Source organism: Cucurbita pepo, chromosome LG08, assembly GCF_002806865.2.
Source record: "Cucurbita pepo subsp. pepo cultivar mu-cu-16 chromosome LG08, ASM280686v2, whole genome shotgun sequence".
NCBI classification, from domain to species: Eukaryota; Viridiplantae; Streptophyta; class Magnoliopsida; order Cucurbitales; family Cucurbitaceae; genus Cucurbita; species Cucurbita pepo.
The window spans coordinates 4,211,729-4,232,767 of record NC_036645.1 but is presented as its reverse complement, the minus strand read 5'-3'; the positions used below and the strand labels follow the sequence as shown (position 1 = coordinate 4,232,767).

The 21,039-nt window shown below is 35.9% G+C and overlaps 4 protein-coding genes across 4 annotated transcripts; 2 read left to right on the top strand and 2 right to left on the bottom strand.

The window, feature by feature from the left end:
- The first annotated feature begins 4,726 nt into the window (after positions 1–4,726).
- Positions 4,727–5,434, top strand: LOC111801126. The gene is made up of 2 exons (XM_023685111.1): positions 4,727–4,922; positions 5,153–5,434. Exons 1-2 carry the CDS (start codon positions 4,816–4,818, stop codon positions 5,373–5,375), a joined length of 330 nt encoding a protein of 109 aa, XP_023540879.1. The 5' UTR covers positions 4,727–4,815; the 3' UTR covers positions 5,376–5,434.
- A 1,429-nt stretch (positions 5,435–6,863) lies between these two features.
- Positions 6,864–8,055, bottom strand: LOC111800082 (metalloendoproteinase 4-MMP-like). Its single transcript, XM_023683665.1, has one exon. It carries the CDS (start codon positions 8,053–8,055, stop codon positions 7,222–7,224), a length of 834 nt encoding a protein of 277 aa, XP_023539433.1. The 3' UTR covers positions 6,864–7,221.
- Positions 8,056–13,776: 5,721 nt separating this feature from the next.
- LOC111799767 (squamosa promoter-binding-like protein 7) lies at positions 13,777–15,893 on the top strand. The gene is made up of 3 exons (XM_023683241.1): positions 13,777–14,634; positions 14,729–14,850; positions 15,399–15,893. Exons 1-3 carry the CDS (start codon positions 14,093–14,095, stop codon positions 15,830–15,832), a joined length of 1,098 nt encoding a protein of 365 aa, XP_023539009.1. The 5' UTR covers positions 13,777–14,092; the 3' UTR covers positions 15,833–15,893.
- A 1,220-nt stretch (positions 15,894–17,113) lies between these two features.
- LOC111799532 lies at positions 17,114–20,082 on the bottom strand (the record flags this gene model as incomplete). Its single annotated transcript, XM_023682888.1, is given in 4 exon segments — positions 17,114–17,571; positions 18,424–18,691; positions 18,887–18,981; positions 20,043–20,082. Coding segments are annotated over 3 exon segments (501 nt in total). The 3' UTR covers positions 17,114–17,422.
- Between the last annotated feature and the right edge of the window lie 957 nt (positions 20,083–21,039).

The window sequence follows — 21,039 nt, the reverse complement described above, 5'->3', positions numbered from 1 at the left end:
ACCTATACGCACAAATGTGGCCTCATAAATTATCTTACCCATTTTCATACATTATTTTTCTCATTTTAACCCTAACTTTCATAACATTATTATTCTTATTATTTTCTTGGTGTTAAGCATTTATTAATTAACAAGTTTCTAATTATTATTTAAAACAAAATGAATAAATTATTTAAAAGAAAAACAATCGTGACTTAGGAGTGTATTCGGGCTGGGGTGAAAAAAAATATTTTAGATGGAAATTTTGAGTTGTGACTCGAGCAATCGAGTAGAGTTTACAACTCAACTCAAACATATATTTTTGGGTTGGGATAGGTTGTCGGGTTGTTTTTTTTTTTAATTATTTTAAAAAATTATATTGTAATACTCAGTCCGCGGAGTAGAGATTTAAGTACCTGTTCTTCCTTTTTAGAGTCGAACTTCCAAAAGTTTATCAAGTGTGTTAGAGGCTGAATTTCAAATTAAGGTAGAATAAAAAAGATGGTTAGAGAAATCTTAGGGGTAAATTGGTCATTTTTTCTTCGCCTATTTGGAAGTCTGGATGGACCTTAATGAGATGGTTAAAGAAGAAAATGATAGAAAAAGAGAGGGAAAAGAAAAGAGGGTTTAGGGTTTTTAAAGAGAGAAAGCCGATATCCCCAAACGGTTGTTTGGAGTCAGAATTTCACCCGAGTTTTTTCACAAGAATTTCTCGGTAGGTAGAGAACGTCCATTATAGGCTTTTGAATCACTCAATTCTGTCAATAATCGAGGAAGAATGTGGATTTCAAGTTTTTTATTTCAGTTTTCTTTTGGAATTAGGTTGTTATTTTTTAGTATGTTATTTTTTGAGATACTTCGGACAAGTTTCTTGAAGAAATCTCGAGTTGAATCGAACTGAAACGTGTAGTTCTGGCAGATGTTAAGAAAGTGCAAAATTTGTAAGTTTTATATTTTAGATTATCTTTGAACATAGTTACATACTTATGTGTTTGATTATATATTACGAGAAAAATATATTTCTAAAAATACATTAAAACTCTACAACTTTAGTGAATGAGCCAAGTTTTAGACGAAAAGTTATGAAAAATCCAAAAAGAATGAAAAGGAACCGTAAATTGATCGAATTATGAAAAGGAACCGTAAACTAAGCGAAGTAGTGCGTTAAGCTCAGCAAAGGACGTGTGTCAAGAAGGGGGAGGAGAGGTGTGTCAGCGCCCAGTGAGGACACACATCGCAATGTTAGAGAACAACCTATTCCAACCTATCAACTTGAGTCTACATTTGTTCTACGCCGCGCACTACAACTTAAACAGGTAACTCAAACTGACCACTCGTGCCTCAACCCAATCAAACTCATTGTGAGTATATCAACAAATATCACGTCGCAGCAAGAGTGTAACTTCAGATCCAGAAGGTGAGTTGGACTCACTCGTTAGCTGCACTCGTAGGTGACAACCCGCACCTTGACCCAAACCAACCCATCGACCTACTCCTTGACCCGCCAACTCGACGTCAACCCAAAGTCATTTGCACGTGCAGCGCCATATCGAGCCGTCTGTAAACTATGGCTCGCATCTTGGATTAGTCACATGCGCTCGAACCTGTAGCTTGTAGTCAGCTCTGGTGACTCCAATGACTCGACTCAATTTTAGCATTTTTAAACCTATTCCACTACTTTGAACCTCTTTTCTACCACTTATGACTCTTCTAGAGTCGATTTTGACATTGTCAAAAGCATTTGAGATAAGTACGGCCACCATTTTAGTTAAATTAAAGTGTTATAGACTAAATTAGAGGTTTAATTATGAGTATTAGGTAAACTAGGCTACTCAACATGTTTTAACCCGGTGTTGTGAACTCACATAGGTTAACTTAGGTTTGTAGGGACATATTTAAACTAGCTCCAAAGATGACTCAGACTTAAACTACTCTGGTAAGTGGCTTTACTATTGGTTTGGTTGGATGAATTGCTTTAAGTATGAACGATGCATGTCATGTGGCTCTTGCACGTGTCGTGCCTTGTGATTATTTAAAATCTATTTGTTATGTTATTATCGTGGTATGAATATGTTATGTTAGTGTAATTGTGAGACATGTCGTGTTACAAAATATCATGTTTGTTGGGTTTTATGTCCTAAAACTCATAGTTTGTAAACAAAGATATATTCTATTTTCAATAAAGTTATTATTGTTGTTTATTCAGTAAAAATTGTTATTGAATAAAGTGAACTTTACGATCATTAATCTAAATCCAATAAACTAAGAACACTCTGGCTATAGTATGACTACTTGAACTATATGTAGAGACATAAGAGTGGATCAAGTTCAAGTATATAGTCAAAATGATCTATAGTATAAGGATAAGGCTGAGTACCTTATTCTGGGGACACTATGGATGCGGCCCACTTTTGTATATGATATAAACAATGCGATCACTAAATTGTGCATGTGGAGACATGTGAGTGGGGGCGTCCTATGCAATGAGTATTGCATAAGATCGGACCATGAAGAAAACCACTCTCACTTTATAAAGTCGTTTACTGTTGAGACTGATTTTCTTTTCATTCGATAACCTAGGTAACTCGGTTTTAATCCTGAGCTAACCATGAACTCCTGTTTATTCGGAATTATCCTTAGATTTGCATGGGTGAGAGTGGCTCTAGTTCGCCGACTCAACAGGCCTCCCATTTCAGGGGTAAGACTGGGTGAATGGCTGGGGACGTGGGGTGCAAGACGGAATTCACTCCTACCCACTTTTAGGGATAGAAGAAAGGTAGTTCCCTTAAGCACTGACTCCAGGTCTTGAACAAGGGGCCCCACCCTCTCATTGGCCTGAGAGGGATTCGGTTTACTGGTTGGACCACAAACCAATTGTTTATTAGAGGATCAGTGAGACATAAGGAACAAGAAGTAACTTCAGGGGTAAAACGGTAAATTGACCCAGCTCTAGTTACGAACAACCTGTGAAGGATCGACTTACTAATCATGGTTATATCAGATGGACAGAAATATATCTATAGTGAGGGGAGTGCAACTACTAGGCTATAGTGGAGTGTCCTAGTAGTTAACGAATGTTGGTTAACCAGGTTAATGAGTTTAATCGGTTAATCTTGAATCGTTGGAGCCCATGATCTATAGGTCCATTAGGTCCCTCTGCTAGCTCATATCGGACTAAACCATAGAACAGTGTGACGAGTGAGTTCGAAGTGTTCGAATTCAAATTAGGGAATATGCGTTACATATATACGATATATTTAACCGCAATTTTATTTTATTTACGAATTAAACGAAAAGAGAGAATCTGAGATATTTAAATAAGATTTAAATATCTTAATCAATTATGTGTCGGAATTGACTGGGATTGGCATTTGAATTAATATTAAATATTAATTAAATAGTTTAATTAATTATTTAATGTTACTTTAATTTGAAATTCATTATTCAAATTAATTGTTGAATTAAAATGAAGAAAGTCAAAATGTTGACTTTCATCTAATTAAAATGAAGAAAGTCAAAATGTTGACTTTCATCTAATGGAAAAATCATGTTAGTGGAATTTTGAGGTGTCAAAATTTGGTTTAACCAAACTTGCATGTTTGCCAAATAAACCCCACAAGTTTGAGTGGAATTTTGAGTGTCAAAATTTGGTTAACTCAAACATGCATGCTTGCCACATAATCTCAAACATTTGAGTGGAATTTTAAGTGTCAAGATTTGGTGATCTCAAGTTTGCATGAACATGCAAACTTGACTCTTTAAATAGAGTGATCATGATACTTGGAAGGGATTCTTCATCTTGATGAAAAACCTCTCACAAGCACTCTCTTTCACGTATACAAAATCCCTCCCAAGTTTAGTCACTCACCGGATTCCACAATCCCGTTCTAAGGCCGGAGAATAGTGGAGAAGACACTAGTGGTGGTTCGAAATCGGTTCGTGAGGCAAAAGGAGTTTGAACTACAAAAGGTTAGTATTTAAACTCATTAAGTTTTAATACTTATGAACATGCTAGTCATTTACAATAATTGATGTTCTAAAAGTGCCTAAGATCCAAATTGCTTCCGCATGTGTTATATTAACACCATCAATGTTGACACATTATGTCATTGAAATGGTGTCTTTTCATGAAGTGTTATACCATGTTATAAATTGCAGTACCATAATACTTTGTGTGTTTCCTTCATTCCATGACATATCGACAATGTGAGTGTACGTTGGTAGAAGGCCAGGTTTAAGGGGCACATATACAAGTTCGTCTGGGTCCATGTGTGAATCTTGTGCAGAGGAGTACTACACATTCAATTATGTCGGGACTGAAAGTAGAAACCAAGACAATGATATCTCAAGCATGATTGGATTTTATGACTCCAATAGTTTGGTTACTTATTAATTATTTCCTAAAATACTCAAATCACGTGTTACCTAAATTTCGGGACATCGTTTAAAATTCTCTTGAGAGGAGACTTCAAAGAAATTGTAATGGTTGACCCATCGTTAATTAAATTATAATTATTTATAAAAAAAATAATAAAATAAAGGAGACTTCCAAGGTACACGAATAGGCCATTCCGCGTGTACGTTACCCATTATGTACAGACTTAATATAAATAAATAAATAAATAAATAAAAAGGAAGTCGGCAAAGGAAGACAACTGAGAAGTGAAGTAGTTCAGCCTGGCAAAAATAAATCCCCAATTAAGGTCCACACGCCCCTTCCCCTCTCTCCTCTCCGCCCCTCCCGCCTCTCTGCCTCCTCTCCGAAAGAGACCTCTCCGCCCCCTATCTCTCCCTCTTATTTAACCCCCCTCTCCCCTCTCCCCCTCAATCATCAACATGGCTTCACATCATCCTCTTCCTCCCGTTTGTTGCTTGTGCGGCGACGTCGGCTTTCCGGCCAACCTCTTCCGCTGCACCCTCTGCTCTCACCGGTTCCAACACTCGTAAGAATCCTTAATTTTGATTCTTTCGTTACTGTGTGAAAATGTTTGCTTAATCTTCTACACATACAAATATTTTAGGTGTGAAAGTTATTTTATTTATATAATCAAATAAATTACAATTATATGCGAGTCTAATAAATGAAAATAACAATAAAAAAAACAGTGAACTATACTTTATTGCTAAATATTCTTTGTCCGAATTAATTGGTGTCTTTCGGGGTTTGGTTCAGTTATTGCAGTAACTATTACGGCGAATTGGCGGAGGCTATTGAAGTCTGCGATTGGTGCAGATGTGAACGGAGATGCGGCCGCCGTGGCTCTGCGGCAAGGAAGTCTGGCGTCGCATCCCAAAAGAGCTCCGGCCAGGATAAAAGAGAAAGAAATTCCGGTGGAATGCCGTCGCCTCGGGTTGCTCCACGGCGGTACAAGCTTCTCAAGGATGTTATGTGTTAAACGTTGTTATTGTTCCAGAAATTTTGAATTTCTCATACCAATATTTTAAGCTTAATAAATATAAATATTTATAAATTTATATTTTTCCAAAAAATATCAAATTTTTTTAATGTTTGAATGATACCTTTAAATTATATATATATATATATATATATAATAAAATAAAATAAAAACATCCTTAAACTATATATATATATTAAAAAAAAATCGCTAAACTTTCAAAAATATAAAAATTAAAAAATGTTCTTATATTATAAAAATTCATTAATAAACTATTTTATAAAATTCAAAAATACTATTGGTATATTGGCCGACCAGCCAATAGCACGTTGAAAAAATGGTGATAAATATTCAAAATTAATATTGATTGACATTAATATCCTTACTTCTTAAGAAAAAGTTTAAAAAGTTGTTAGTTTTTTATTTAAAATTAAGATATTCATGAAAAAAGTTGTTGATAAATAAAAAATTGTTCTGTCAATTTTTTTTTTAAATAAGTTCATAAATATTAATGATATTTCTAAAAATTCATCCACATTTCCTAACTTGTATTAATAGTTTGATTCATCATAACCCTCACAAAATTGGATTTTGCGAAATTTTTTCAAAATCTCAATGTTAATTTTGAAATATTTTAAAATTTTAAAAATATATATGAAATAATGTAATAAGAGTTTATATAAAAAAGTAAAGTATTTTTTTTTTCAAAGTTTAAGAATGTTTTTTAATAAAACATAAAGTTGATGAATATTTTTACTAATTTTAAAATTATATATGATTAGATTATTTAATTTAAATTTATTTTTGTATGATAAATAATTACGTCATTTTCATAATCACACAAAGATATATAAAAGAATACAATAATTTAGGAGGTGGGAATTGTATTATTTTCCTTTTTCTAGTATAGCGATAAATTAGATATTTCATAAATAAGGTTTCTTAATTACTAATTATATGATTAAAAGTAAGTTGTAAAATGCCTTTTACCTTCCAACCTTTTAAATTCTATACATTTATTATGGACCATAATTAATTAATCATCAATCTTGCTTTAATTAATTGGTGCTCATTGTACTTTCTTTGGCGTTGATTACATGTACATTCGGGTCATTAAACAATTTAGTCTAAAGGTTTCCTACCGTGCGTACAAGTAATTATTTATTAAGACTCTGAAATTTTTGTTGCTCTAATTATATAAACGTTTGCATATCTAACTCCCAATAAGCAAGTACCTTATCGAGTATATTCAATACCCACACTATTTTTAAAACAAGTAAATACAAGGTCATGGCACGAGAGCGACAAACAAGACGAAGAAGCCGGTCGTGAAACGACTCTAAAAAGCATTTATATATATATCATAGGAAATTCATGCAGTATCATAACCCATGTTCTATGATTTAAAATGCAGGATCTCATGATATATTTTGGACGACTGCGTACACTAGTATACAACAACACGAGAGCCTGTAGTCAAGCCTCGGAGTTCATATAATGAGTTTCTTTCATGCATACAGGCTCTCATGCATGTTTAATATTCACGTTTATGAGTTCTTTCTTGATATATTTCGAACGACTGCGTACACTAGCATACAACAACACGAGAGCCTGTAGTCAAGCCTCGGAGTACGTATAGTGAGTTTCTTTCATGCATACAAGCTCTCATGCATGTTTAATATTCATGTTTATGAGTTTCTTTCCTAATATATTTCGGACGACTGTGTACACTAGTATGCAACAACATGAGAGTCTGTAGTCAAGCTTAGGAGTACGTATAGTGAACCCGTCCAGTTGATTCACGGAAAAATCAAAATCTCACTAGAAAACGACGCTGTTTTAATGGTCATGGAAAAACAAAAAAATTGGAAGTGAAAAAGAAAAAGAAAAAGAAAGAAATGGGAAAATTCCAGGTCATTATCCACGTGGAAACAGGTGCGTGAGTGGCAGAAGTATCAGACTCCAATTCCGAAGACTCAAACCTGAAATTGGGATTGGATCCGTACAAAGCTTGCACACCTTCCACGTCATCCACTTCCAAATTCGCCTTCTTTTCCCTCGGCTTCAAGCTGGGATACATCACTGATTCTCTCACCGAGCTGTGACCCAGCCCCAACAAATGCCCAATCTCATGCGTCGCTACAGATTCCAAGTCAACCGCCACCGCCGACTTCTCCACCTCGAAATCAACCGCCCACGTCTCCGCCGCATCCAGGTGGAGCCTCCCAATCTCCGGCGAAAAAGAATGCGCCAACACCCCAAGCACGCCGTCAAACGGCTGCCCGTCGCCGTGATCGCCTCTATAAAACCCAATTTTAATATCAGCAAACCCATAATCCTCCGTCTCCTCGAACCTCACCGGAATCACGTGGGCCCATTTAGAAAACGCCGTACGAAATACGAATTTCACGTCTTTTAAACTCAAATTGCTGACCCAATTTTCCTTCAAGAATGCGTACGTCAGCACCATCGGCATTCGCCGCGTCCACCGTGGCTTCCCGGGAAAATATACGTAACGCGCCGTTGCATGAGGACCATGCAACGTGTCGGACACGCGCCACCGCCGTGCAGTGGAATTTGGCCGGAAAGTCACGGCGGAGGAAGGAATAATGGGTGGCAAGCAGAGGAAGAACAGAGCCAAGAGAAGGTAGCGAGAAGGAGGAATTAATGGCAGAAACATGGCATATACAAACACCTTAAGAAATGGAAGCTTAGTGTTTATATATATATATATAATAATAAATAAATAAATAAATAAATAATAATTTTGACGAATTTTTATAGTTTGGTGGAACAAACTTCTCTCACTTTTTCTTTTTCCATTGTATTTTATAAATTTTTAAATAAGGAAATGGTTTTTTTTTTTAATTATTTTATTTATAATTAGAAAAATGCATATTTATTCTTTAAAAATTTGAAGATTTATGGTTTAAGAAATGTAAAAATGTCGGTTTTTTTTTTTTTACCAACGAGAGGTAATAAGATTAGACGTCAATTTTTAAAATATTTCGAGAGTGATTATACTCTAAATACGGAGACGTGTGGAATAAAATAATATTTTATGAATGGAAGAAGGGAGAAATGATAAGGATGGAAGTGTGTGTTAGTGTAAGTTGAAGTGTCGGAAGCAAAGGGCGGGTGGTAGTTAGGATTTATGATGGTTGCTTCCTCTTGCATGTTCTCTTTTTTTTTTTCACCTCTCTACGTCAACCATGACGACTCACAGTTTTATGCTTTTTATGTATCCAAAACCATGAAATTTGTAATAGTGCTTTTAATGGTGCAATCATTAGTTGTTGATACAACGTTAAAACTACCCATTTTGTAAACAAGTAGTAATTAGTTTATAAACTTACATACGTTTGAGACAAACTTAAAATGCCTCGAAACATGGAAAATTATTTGAGAAACATGTTGGGTGGGGTTCGAAGGTGAGAATTGACTGTGATTGCCCGCCCTACCCACGTGTGGCACCCTCCTAGCACACGTGATTCTACCATAATCTTTGAGAATTTGAAGCACTTAGCAAACCGAAAAACAAGCTCAAGAAAGGCATGTAAGCAGTCATTCAAACTTTCTTTGAGAAACGTGTTGGTCAGGGATTAAAGGCGAGAACGGACTTCAATTGTCTGCCCTGCCTATGTGTGGCACCCTCCCAGTGCACGTGAGGTGCATGAAGCGTGTGATCCTAAAAATTTGGAGCACTTAGCAAGCGAAAAAGCAAGCTCAAGAAAGGCACACATGTCCAATAGGCATTCAGACTTTCTTTGAGGAGTACTCGTAAAATTACATGCATTTTCTCATATAGCATTAACAATTTATAAAGTTACGTGCTTTTAAGACAAAGTTAAAATGTCTCGAAATAGGAAAATCATTTGAGAAATGTGTTGGAGTTCACTCTGCTTCTTGTAGTTCTACATTTCTAGAGTAAACGGCCCATAGAAGATCATAAAAACGTCTTGATGAATCCCTTGCCTTTTCAAGTAAGAAGGGGTAAAGAAAACACCTCGGGCCAATGTTCAAGTACATGTGTGGAACTCTCCCAGCAACGTGAGGCACGTGAAGTATGTGATCCACCGAGAGAAATCTTTCAGAATTTGGAGCATTTAAAAAGCAGAAAAGCAAACTCAAGAAAGACACACATGGTAAGGTGGTTAGGTTAGGCATAAATTAGACTTTAAAAGGGTATGTTGGATGAGAAAACAAGGTACGCCTTTAGTATATATATATACACACATATACACAGGTATGTACGTATATTTGGATGCATGTTGTTTTAAACGTTTTTCACAGTGCTAGACAAGAGGATGAGATGTTGTAATATGTGCTCCTAGTGATTGATGGATGTTGTCACCCGTTAAGCTTGCATGTATCTTTTTTAGAATGTGCTCTAAGCTCCAGGTGAGGTAAGGACATTACCTTCGGTTGAGCTTGCTTGTATACTTAAAGAATAACTTCTTCGTGCTATGAAATTGTAATATATCCTTAATTAAAGCAACCATGAACCAAAGTAGAGTGCTAGATCTAAGATGGTTTCACATTGAACTAAATCAAAACATTTTTAGTAGATTAAGTACCCAAGATCGTGAACGACGATCAGTAGTCTAAAATCCAGTACTCCAAAAAACTAGATTATCCCTAAGAAGTTAGTCTAGAGGGTCATGGAAATAAGAGTTTTAAAACACTAATATACCTCATCCAAGTGTGATCGAGAAGCTTAACAAGCCCATTAGCAATATAAAAGTTTCCACAATTTGTGACGCTTTTGATTTCTATAAAATCGGGTCCCCCAACCCAACCGTTAAAGAGATTCGAATAGACATCAAATATCTTATGTGTTCTATCGATAAACAAATCCTATTGGTTGTCAAAGAATAATTTTTGAATGAACATGAAATGGATTAGTTTGAATGGTTGGGTTAAAGTTGTCCTTGGATTGCAAGGGAAGTGAAGTGAAATGTTGGTTGGAATTGGAAGGTAAAGAGAGGAGAGAGAAGCAAATAATTGAGAGGAGAGAGAGAGAGAGAGAGAAGCAAAGGGCCCCATGTTGACTCAGCTTGATGGAACATCTTCATTTTCCTTTTTTTTGTTTTTAATTTAATTTAATTTAATTTTTTATTTTTTATTTTTAAAGATTTATATAAATATCTCTCATTTGTTTCATTANAATTTTTAAAATATTTCGAGAGTGATTATACTCTAAATACGGAGACGTGTGGAATAAAATAATATTTTATGAATGGAAGAAGGGAGAAATGATAAGGATGGAAGTGTGTGTTAGTGTAAGTTGAAGTGTCGGAAGCAAAGGGCGGGTGGTAGTTAGGATTTATGATGGTTGCTTCCTCTTGCATGTTCTCTTTTTTTTTTTCACCTCTCTACGTCAACCATGACGACTCACAGTTTTATGCTTTTTATGTATCCAAAACCATGAAATTTGTAATAGTGCTTTTAATGGTGCAATCATTAGTTGTTGATACAACGTTAAAACTACCCATTTTGTAAACAAGTAGTAATTAGTTTATAAACTTACATACGTTTGAGACAAACTTAAAATGCCTCGAAACATGGAAAATTATTTGAGAAACATGTTGGGTGGGGTTCGAAGGTGAGAATTGACTGTGATTGCCCGCCCTACCCACGTGTGGCACCCTCCTAGCACACGTGATTCTACCATAATCTTTGAGAATTTGAAGCACTTAGCAAACCGAAAAACAAGCTCAAGAAAGGCATGTAAGCAGTCATTCAAACTTTCTTTGAGAAACGTGTTGGTCAGGGATTAAAGGCGAGAACGGACTTCAATTGTCTGCCCTGCCTATGTGTGGCACCCTCCCAGTGCACGTGAGGTGCATGAAGCGTGTGATCCTAAAAATTTGGAGCACTTAGCAAGCGAAAAAGCAAGCTCAAGAAAGGCACACATGTCCAATAGGCATTCAGACTTTCTTTGAGGAGTACTCGTAAAATTACATGCATTTTCTCATATAGCATTAACAATTTATAAAGTTACGTGCTTTTAAGACAAAGTTAAAATGTCTCGAAATAGGAAAATCATTTGAGAAATGTGTTGGAGTTCACTCTGCTTCTTGTAGTTCTACATTTCTAGAGTAAACGGCCCATAGAAGATCATAAAAACGTCTTGATGAATCCCTTGCCTTTTCAAGTAAGAAGGGGTAAAGAAAACACCTCGGGCCAATGTTCAAGTACATGTGTGGAACTCTCCCAGCAACGTGAGGCACGTGAAGTATGTGATCCACCGAGAGAAATCTTTCAGAATTTGGAGCATTTAAAAAGCAGAAAAGCAAACTCAAGAAAGACACACATGGTAAGGTGGTTAGGTTAGGCATAAATTAGACTTTAAAAGGGTATGTTGGATGAGAAAACAAGGTACGCCTTTAGTATATATATATACACACATATACACAGGTATGTACGTATATTTGGATGCATGTTGTTTTAAACGTTTTTCACAGTGCTAGACAAGAGGATGAGATGTTGTAATATGTGCTCCTAGTGATTGATGGATGTTGTCACCCGTTAAGCTTGCATGTATCTTTTTTAGAATGTGCTCTAAGCTCCAGGTGAGGTAAGGACATTACCTTCGGTTGAGCTTGCTTGTATACTTAAAGAATAACTTCTTCGTGCTATGAAATTGTAATATATCCTTAATTAAAGCAACCATGAACCAAAGTAGAGTGCTAGATCTAAGATGGTTTCACATTGAACTAAATCAAAACATTTTTAGTAGATTAAGTACCCAAGATCGTGAACGACGATCAGTAGTCTAAAATCCAGTACTCCAAAAAACTAGATTATCCCTAAGAAGTTAGTCTAGAGGGTCATGGAAATAAGAGTTTTAAAACACTAATATACCTCATCCAAGTGTGATCGAGAAGCTTAACAAGCCCATTAGCAATATAAAAGTTTCCACAATTTGTGACGCTTTTGATTTCTATAAAATCGGGTCCCCCAACCCAACCGTTAAAGAGATTCGAATAGACATCAAATATCTTATGTGTTCTATCGATAAACAAATCCTATTGGTTGTCAAAGAATAATTTTTGAATGAACATGAAATGGATTAGTTTGAATGGTTGGGTTAAAGTTGTCCTTGGATTGCAAGGGAAGTGAAGTGAAATGTTGGTTGGAATTGGAAGGTAAAGAGAGGAGAGAGAAGCAAATAATTGAGAGGAGAGAGAGAGAGAGAGAGAAGCAAAGGGCCCCATGTTGACTCAGCTTGATGGAACATCTTCATTTTCCTTTTTTTTGTTTTTAATTTAATTTAATTTAATTTTTTATTTTTTATTTTTAAAGATTTATATAAATATCTCTCATTTGTTTCATTAAAAGAAACAGTATAATCTGAGTACATTTGCAGTTTTATATTCTTTTTGGGTAAAATTATAAAATAATAGTAATTATAATAATTTTAGAGATGATGTACACGTGTCAAACACCCACTTGACTTGCAATCCCAAATGCAAAATTACGATTCTCTCCTTTACAGCAACAAACTTTCACATTTGGTTATCCAAAATCAGATGGGAGAGATCTTTGGACATGTACTCCCAAGATATACTTGTCTTTCCATGTGTTTTCCGCCGTACACGTGGCAGAATCCTATCTGACCATGTCTCTTCTTTGGGCCCCAAAGATCTCTCCCTTTCCCTTTCTTCTTTACTCCTAAATTAAATTATAGTTTTTTTACTTATATATTTGTGTTTTGTAAATTAATAAAAATACTGTTTAACATATCATTTATTTAAAAAATATCCTTAAATTTTTAAAAATTTCAATTAAAAAAAAAAATACTCTACCTAAGTAATTCTTTAAAAAATATCCTTAAATACTCTAAAATTCAAAACTAAACTTAAACTTTAAAAAGTTACATTGATACCCTTAATTATTTTTTTACACAAATCAAAAAATACATTTATCTTACTATTATGTTTAAAAAATACCCACAAATTTCTAAAAGTAACCTTTACACCATTTACCTTTATAAAAAAAAAGTGTAAAAAATTTATTATAGTCAATATATGAATGAGAACTATTAAGATATGATATTTGGATAATATATTTTAATAATTAGTTATGAAGTATATCTTAGATATCGTACTCATATTTTCTCTTTATTTTTTGGAGTTGTTAGTAGTATATTTTATCTTAAAATTTGATTAACAGTATATTTTATTTTATTTATAAGATTGGTTAGATATATATTTTCCTATTTAAATGTTGTAAACATTAATGAAGATCATACTTTCGATTCCAATTCTAACTAACCTAATTCAATTCTACCCCATCCTTTTTAAATTAAATACTAAATCATATTTCAAAAACACCTTAAACACCTTTAATTAAAAAAACTTCAAAACAGACTAAAAAATACTCTTAACAATTTTTTTTAAGTCAATAAAAATAAAAATACAATATTTTAAAAAATAATCTCATAAATACATATATAGTAGGAGTGGTCACAATCACAATCTCTGCTGTGTGTAGGAGATCTTGATATGGACCCCACCTTCTACACGTGTATGGCCCACCCTCTTCTCTATCCGTTCTTCACAATCACAATTTTATTTAATCCTTTTTAATAATTAAATTAAAATTTTAATTCCAAGTATTTTTAGCCCTCTGTTTCCGTCTGTCTCTGTCTCGGTTTTTTCCGACACCAACCTCTTCTTTACTTGTTTTGGTATAAATTCCCCCAACCCCTTATGCCTATTTCTTCGCCCACCATTTCTAACCTCTCTTCTTCCTTCCCTTCTTTTGCTGCACTTCTTGCAGTTCTTGAGATGGAGATTTGTGGCAATTTGATTGGACAGTCCAATGCCGGAAGAGACCAAACTGCCAACCCCACTACCGTTTGGGAGCACCTCAATTCCTCTCGCTTCCACTTGGATTGGGCCACTGCCAACTCCACCCACGGCGACGCTCACCAACACCACCAGTGTCTCTTCCCCGGAGATCACCATCAGGGCGGCCATTTCCACCGGGACCCACATCTCATGTGCTTGAAGCTCGGCAAGAGACACTACTTTGAGGACGCCACTGCGGCGTCCGTCGTGGGGAAGAGAGGGAAGCCGTTGTACAGTACAGTTCCGACTAGCGTTCCTCGGTGTCAAGTGGAAGGGTGTCATGTGGCGCTGGTGAATGCTAAGGACTACCACCGTAGGCATAGGGTCTGCGAGATGCACTCCAAGGCTCCCAAAGTTGTGGTTGTTGGCTTAGAACAGAGGTTCTGCCAGCAGTGTAGCAGGTGCTGCGAAATTTCAAAGAATAATTTCGACATTAATTTCATTTTAACACAATTAATAACAATAACAAGAACAACAACAACAATTGGGTTTCAGGTTTCATGTGATTTCTGAGTTTGATGATTCAAAGAGGAGCTGTAGGAGGAGATTAGCAGGGCACAATGAGAGACGAAGAAAGAGTTCTCAGGAATCTGTAGCAGCAAGGAACTGGTCCGGAGGTATCCAATTCCCTAATTTTTCATTTCAGTTCATATCAATTCATATCAATCAACAATCAAAAATGTGTTCTGAATCATTGTTTTGATCAGTTACTGATGGAAGTACAAAAACAGACAGAAAAAAGAGTATGGAATTTGAACTTTTTGTTTTTTTCTACAATAAAGCATGCTCATGAACAGTTATTGAATATAGCAATTCAACTTACTTAAACCATTGCTTTACAGAACAGTTCTTATCCCCAATTCGTAATTATTATCTTTTGTTCTTATCCCCAACTTTAAGTAGAAAGCCGATTTTTTAGTTTCCTTGTTCAACATCAAACTCTGAAAATCAGAAAAGGACTGCTCTTAATATTTCCAGAATTGATTTTATGAACTTCAATTAAAAGCTGTGATTAAAATGATTTTTAGTTTCCTTGTTGTTATTAATTATTTCGAAGCTAGGGTTCTCTATTTGAAGTAAAATTCAGAATGACGACAGTTTGTTATTCAATCGACTATAACAGAAATTGAATCAATTTTGCCCTAAAAATTGGGGGAAATTGCAGAAAACAAGTCGAGGACAGGTAAGATTGCATACATACCATCGCCGACGGGACGTGCTCTCTCTCTTCTGTCATCGAAGAACGAATCGTGGGCGACCTCATCGGAGCTATCGCTGAGGTCGAGCGCAGCGCTCCGAGAACTGATAGCGGAGAATCGCGCGGCCATTCTGGCTCGGCAGCTGATTCTGGAGAGAGATTGGCACTCAAACCACACGAGGACGGCGGATGATTTCGGCGGCGGAGGCGTTGGATTGGAACAGAGTTGGGAGAAGATGCATGATGATGGAAATGGCGGTGCGCACGTTACGCTGGACCTGATGCAGGCGCCGAGGACGGCGTTTGGGGTGCTGTCTGTGAGTGGGAAATCGAAGGAAGAAGATGAAGAATGTGGCGAGTTATGGAATTCCTTTCAGGATCACGACTCCAATGTTGTTTAAAACTATAAACTTTTGAATCCTTTTATTATAAAAATAATAATAATATTAATTGATTAACTAATTATTTGGTTAATTACGACTCTAGTATGAAACAACAGATAATTATTATCACTCTCAACTTGTTATCCAAATTCCAAACAAGTTTATAATATTGGTTAATTTAATAAAAATATCATTTTGTATAAACAAATATTTCTAAAATTTTAAAATTTTCAATAATACCTCTAAATTTAATAAGAAAAAAAAAAAAAAAAAAANCTCCTTCTTCTCTTTTTACCTAAAAAAAAGTTTTTCAAAAATACCTTTCATTTTTTAAAACTTTCTTTAGTACTCCAATCTTTAATTTTTTTTAAAAAAAATAAAAAATACTTTTACCATTACTGTCACTAAAACGTCTGTAGATAATTTGATAATTTATAAGGTTCTGGTAAACGGTTTTTGTCTATATATTGATGGTAAGCACTTTTAAAGGTGTTAATGTTACCTTCAAAATCTTATGTGTATCTTTTAACCTTTTTAAAAATTTTGTAAGGTAATAATAAAACATTTCAAAATTCAATGGAATGTGTATTTTTTAAAGACCATTTAGGGTTTTTTTAACGACCATAGATAATTTGGCCTAAAATATAATTTAAACATAATACAATAGATAACATATATTTTTTACAAAAATACCCATAAAATCAAGTATACAATAATAATAATATTCAAACAGATTCTAACGAATTTCTATTTGATATAGTTTTGAAATATTTCTAAAATTTTAAAATTGATATGGCAACTTTTTAAGAGAATAAAATTGTTTAAACTAAACTAGTATACGTCGTATACATTTAAACTAGCCACTTATACTACATACTCACTTTCCTTAAAGATGAACTCACAAGCCAAGCCATATCCAGAAAGCACAATTCTACATTTTAGCACTGAAATAAGAGTTAAAACATTTGGGCGATGTTTGAAACAATATCACAAATCATGATCAAGAGAGCATTTTTCACAGCATTGTTTTTACAACTCTAGGAAACAAATTCTGTTTAAGAAGCAACATCGTTATAACCCGTGTAAATAAAGACAAATGTCTTGTTCCAATAGGATGAGGGGTTAGGAATCACGAACTTTCACAATGGTATGATATTGTCCATTTTAAGCATAATCTCTCACGGCTTTACTTTGGGTTTCTCCAAAAGGCTTCCCATCAATATCAATGGAGATATATTCCTTAGTTATAAACCCATGATCTTCCTCTTAATTATTTCTTTTCAATAATCCTCAACCGAATGAAGCTAAAATTGTAATGCAGATACGGTACGCAGAATAATTTAGAGAGTACATGTTAATATACGCCAATCAGATAAGTCCAGAATCCCATCAATCTCGAAGATATGATCTATGATAATGCTACCCAACATGCACAAGTAATGAATAATCAAAACAGTAACAAGTGAAAGATGATGTACTTGGGATGTTTTCAACGCTTCCATGAGAATCAGCCCTCCATCCAAGCCACATCAACAAGGATCCCGGATGAGCGCAATATCCATCTCCTTATTCATATTGGAGTATGAATGGCAAAATAGATACGCAAAATCATTTGGGTTTGTCTGTCAATGTCACTAAAGCCTTGAGCACCCCGGGACTGATCTTGTCAGCGAGGACCCCTTTTTCTGAGATCAGAAGGGACTGCTCTTTTACAAAACTTTGCAATTTCTTTGCCTCAAAATCAAGTTTCGACTGATCTGCCATGTGAAAACAATAATGTGTCTGTCAAAATAAAGTGAAAGCTCTACAAAGTACAAGTGAGTGAATGTTCCCAGTGGCAAATTATAGACTGACTACGAACTGTAGGATGATGAAAGTCTCACATCGGCTAATTTAAGGAATGATCATGGGTTTATAATCAAGAAATACTCTCTCCATTGGTATGAGGCCTTTTGGGGAAGCCCAAAGCAAAGCCATGAGAGCTATGCTCAAAATGCACAATCTCATACCATTGTGGAGATCCGTGATTCCTAACATAGTCATGCTTTAAGCTTAGTCGTGCCAGTAGATTGGTAAATCCTCAAATGTCGAACAAAGGACTCCAAAAGAAAAGGAGTCAAGCCTCCTCGAAGACATAGTAAAAAAGGACCAAGACTCCAAAAGAGTCGAGACTCGATTAAGGGGAGGCGTACTTTGTTCAAGGGGAGGTGTTGGATGATGAAAGTCCCACATCGGCTAATTTAGGGAATGATCATGGGTTTATAATCAAGAAATACTCTCTCCATTGGTATAAGGTCTTTTGGGGAAGCCCAAAGCAAAGCCATGAGAGTTATGCTCAAAGGTGGACAATATCATACCATTGCGGAGAGTCGTGTTCGTCTAACACACACACCACCCCGGTCCCCCTGATGTTCCATCCAACTTAAGAGAAACCTTTGGGATTATTCAACGTGAAACTCTGAGGATTTAATTATAGCCATTACAGGGAGCAGAATGAACATGGAATTGCAAACATTTTAATTTAGTCTAATGGATTATTTCCTAAAGAGAGCCATGCACCATTAAATACATAACATTAACTGCATGAAATAAAATGTCCCAGTAATAACCTGTCTCCAAGATTGAATGAGCTGCATGAAATGGAACCCTGGCGAACACATCGGTTCCTGGGAACATCATCCAGGTGCGCTCATTAGAGTCATGGTTCCCGCAGGTAGTGCAAATCTCCTTCACCAATGGCCTTGTTTCAGAACCTCCCATGTCCTTCATAATTGACTCAAAAGGTGATGGGACACTGGATTTTGTTGTCCGTGCTCGCCTCCTCAAAGCAGTCAACGCTTCTCTATTCCCATTTCTCACTCTATCATTTTCAACCAACTGACATTATAATCCCAAACAACAGTAGTCACTTCACCTTTTTGCTTCTCAAAGTTATAGAACAATTTCATTTCAACGATAGACAAGTTGTGACACTTCAATTTCAATGAGCGTCACAAAGAATGTATATAGGAGGAGGAAATACAAGTCATCTCATAAGCTAAGTTGCTAATTTTCCAATGTTTTTACACTTACCTCGTTGCGTGCTATAAGGAGACGCTCTGCTTCAGCTTCTAGCTCAATTAAGCTCTGTTGAAATTGTATCATTGTCTCGTTCATTTTATTCCCACCTAGAATTCACAAGTGAGGTCGTCAATAACATCCAAAAATAACATCCAAATAGGTAGCATACAGAGAGAATGACTCCCAAAATGAATATGAAAAGTGCAAATTTTTTTTTATGAAGAAGAGAACTTCATTGAGAAAAAAATGAAAGAATACACAAGCATTCACAAGGAACCCCAGTAAAGAAAGGAGTTCCAATCAAATACAATGAGGCCTCAAGAATAATATACAAACAACCATGTCATCAACGCCCAAAGAGAATCATAGAATCTAGCAAGGGACTACATATAACTAGGAGACCTCCTCTCACCCCACAAACCCCACGAAACAGCGCAAACCCCTCGCCTGCTACAAGAACTTCCCAATCTTTTGAGAGGGCAGATGACGAATCGATCATCTCTTGGAGCCCTCTGTGTCTAGCAAACTACAAGCTGAACACCTCAAAAAAGGAATTCCAAACTGTCCGAGCAAATTTGCCACTCCAAATAATGTGGTCAAAGGTCTCCCTCCACCAACTAACAAAGAATGCAACAAATCGATCCGAACAAAGTAGACATCTTCCTTATAAAAACGTAAGTTGTGACTGAGAGAGAGAGATTGTCAAGTTCACACAGACAAACAAGAATCACCAGCTTCACTACTGACAACTTGTGCCATTAGCAATACTCTTCTTCGTCGCTCTCTCACCCAATTCCTAAAACCAATCAAAATTTGAAAGAACGAAAGAAAAAAAATGTAATACTCAAGGAAAAGCCTTTCGTCTCTTCAATGATATCCGTAGATTTTGCTCGGCGTTGCACTTGCACAGCATCAAGCAGAATACTTCTTCCCGCTAATATTCTCTAACTAAGATTGGGAAACGAGGATTGTTCTGTTTCTGTTCAATTCATATTGATTTGAATTGAATGGACGTTGTATTTGAGGAGATGAAGGCCTAGATAGAGAATTCTGGAACTTGAAAAATTCTAACTGTACCTTCTAGTATTATTATTTCTTTGGTTAGACAAGTCCTAATTTTAGTTTTTCAAGTCGGAACAAACGATATAGATGGAGATTGAGAGAATACCAGAAGCAACAATGAACCACTGCAGGCCGCTAAGACGGACACGGCGACGGCGACGGCGACACTACGCTGCTGAATGGGAGGAGTAGCAGGCGTGAAGAGGAAGAAGAAGAAGAAAGGGCTTAGGGCTTTCTCTTTCTTTGGTTTGTTATTTCACAGAGCGGGCTGAAACTGTGTCGTTTTGTAACCATGTCTAATTTTTTTTACCTCTTAATAATTAGAGAATTCTTTAATAGATCGTATCTATTCTTCAATCTCGACTGATCGATCACATGTGGACATGTCCAATTATTTAGTTGTGGACGTGTTTACCGATTCTATTTGTAAGAGCTGTCATATTTGCACAATTTAAAACGTTTCGAAATGATTGTGTGACACTTACTCTTCACTTTAAGTACGTCAGCCAACTCAAATTTAAATCACCGGTAGCTATATATCGACCATGTTTGAAGTAGTAGCTGATGTTGGCTAGTGATGGCTCACAGGAGTGGTACTCGATAGTCGACCATCGCACTACTATGGCTAAGTGACCATAGTTGCTAGTAGTAGATGATGGACAACAACGACCCAAAGAGAAATATTTGGGTAATTTTTTAAGTAATGTGAAAATTTTGAAAGGATTTGAAAAAAGCAGTGGGTGTGAATAGTCGATTGTTATTCAAGCTCGTTTTAGCGTACAACGGATAAGTGGTGATTTGGTTGTTTGGATCTATAAGCTTGATGCTCGAGCGTCAAACTGGAGGCGTCATCAAAGCATAGGGCTAGCCCAGGGATGGGTCAGAGGCATCACCACACCGTCACACACTCAACAAGGTTCATGCCAGACCCTAAGGCACCTAGCTCCACCCTACCTTGCATGTTTCGTGGCGGGACGTGGCGGGGGCCTCGGAAAAAGTAATTTTTGAGTAATCAATATCAAATCCCTCCCCATCTTATTAAAATATAAAAAATATAAAAAAAAAAAAAAAAAAAAAAAAAAAAAAAAAAAAAAAAAAAAAAA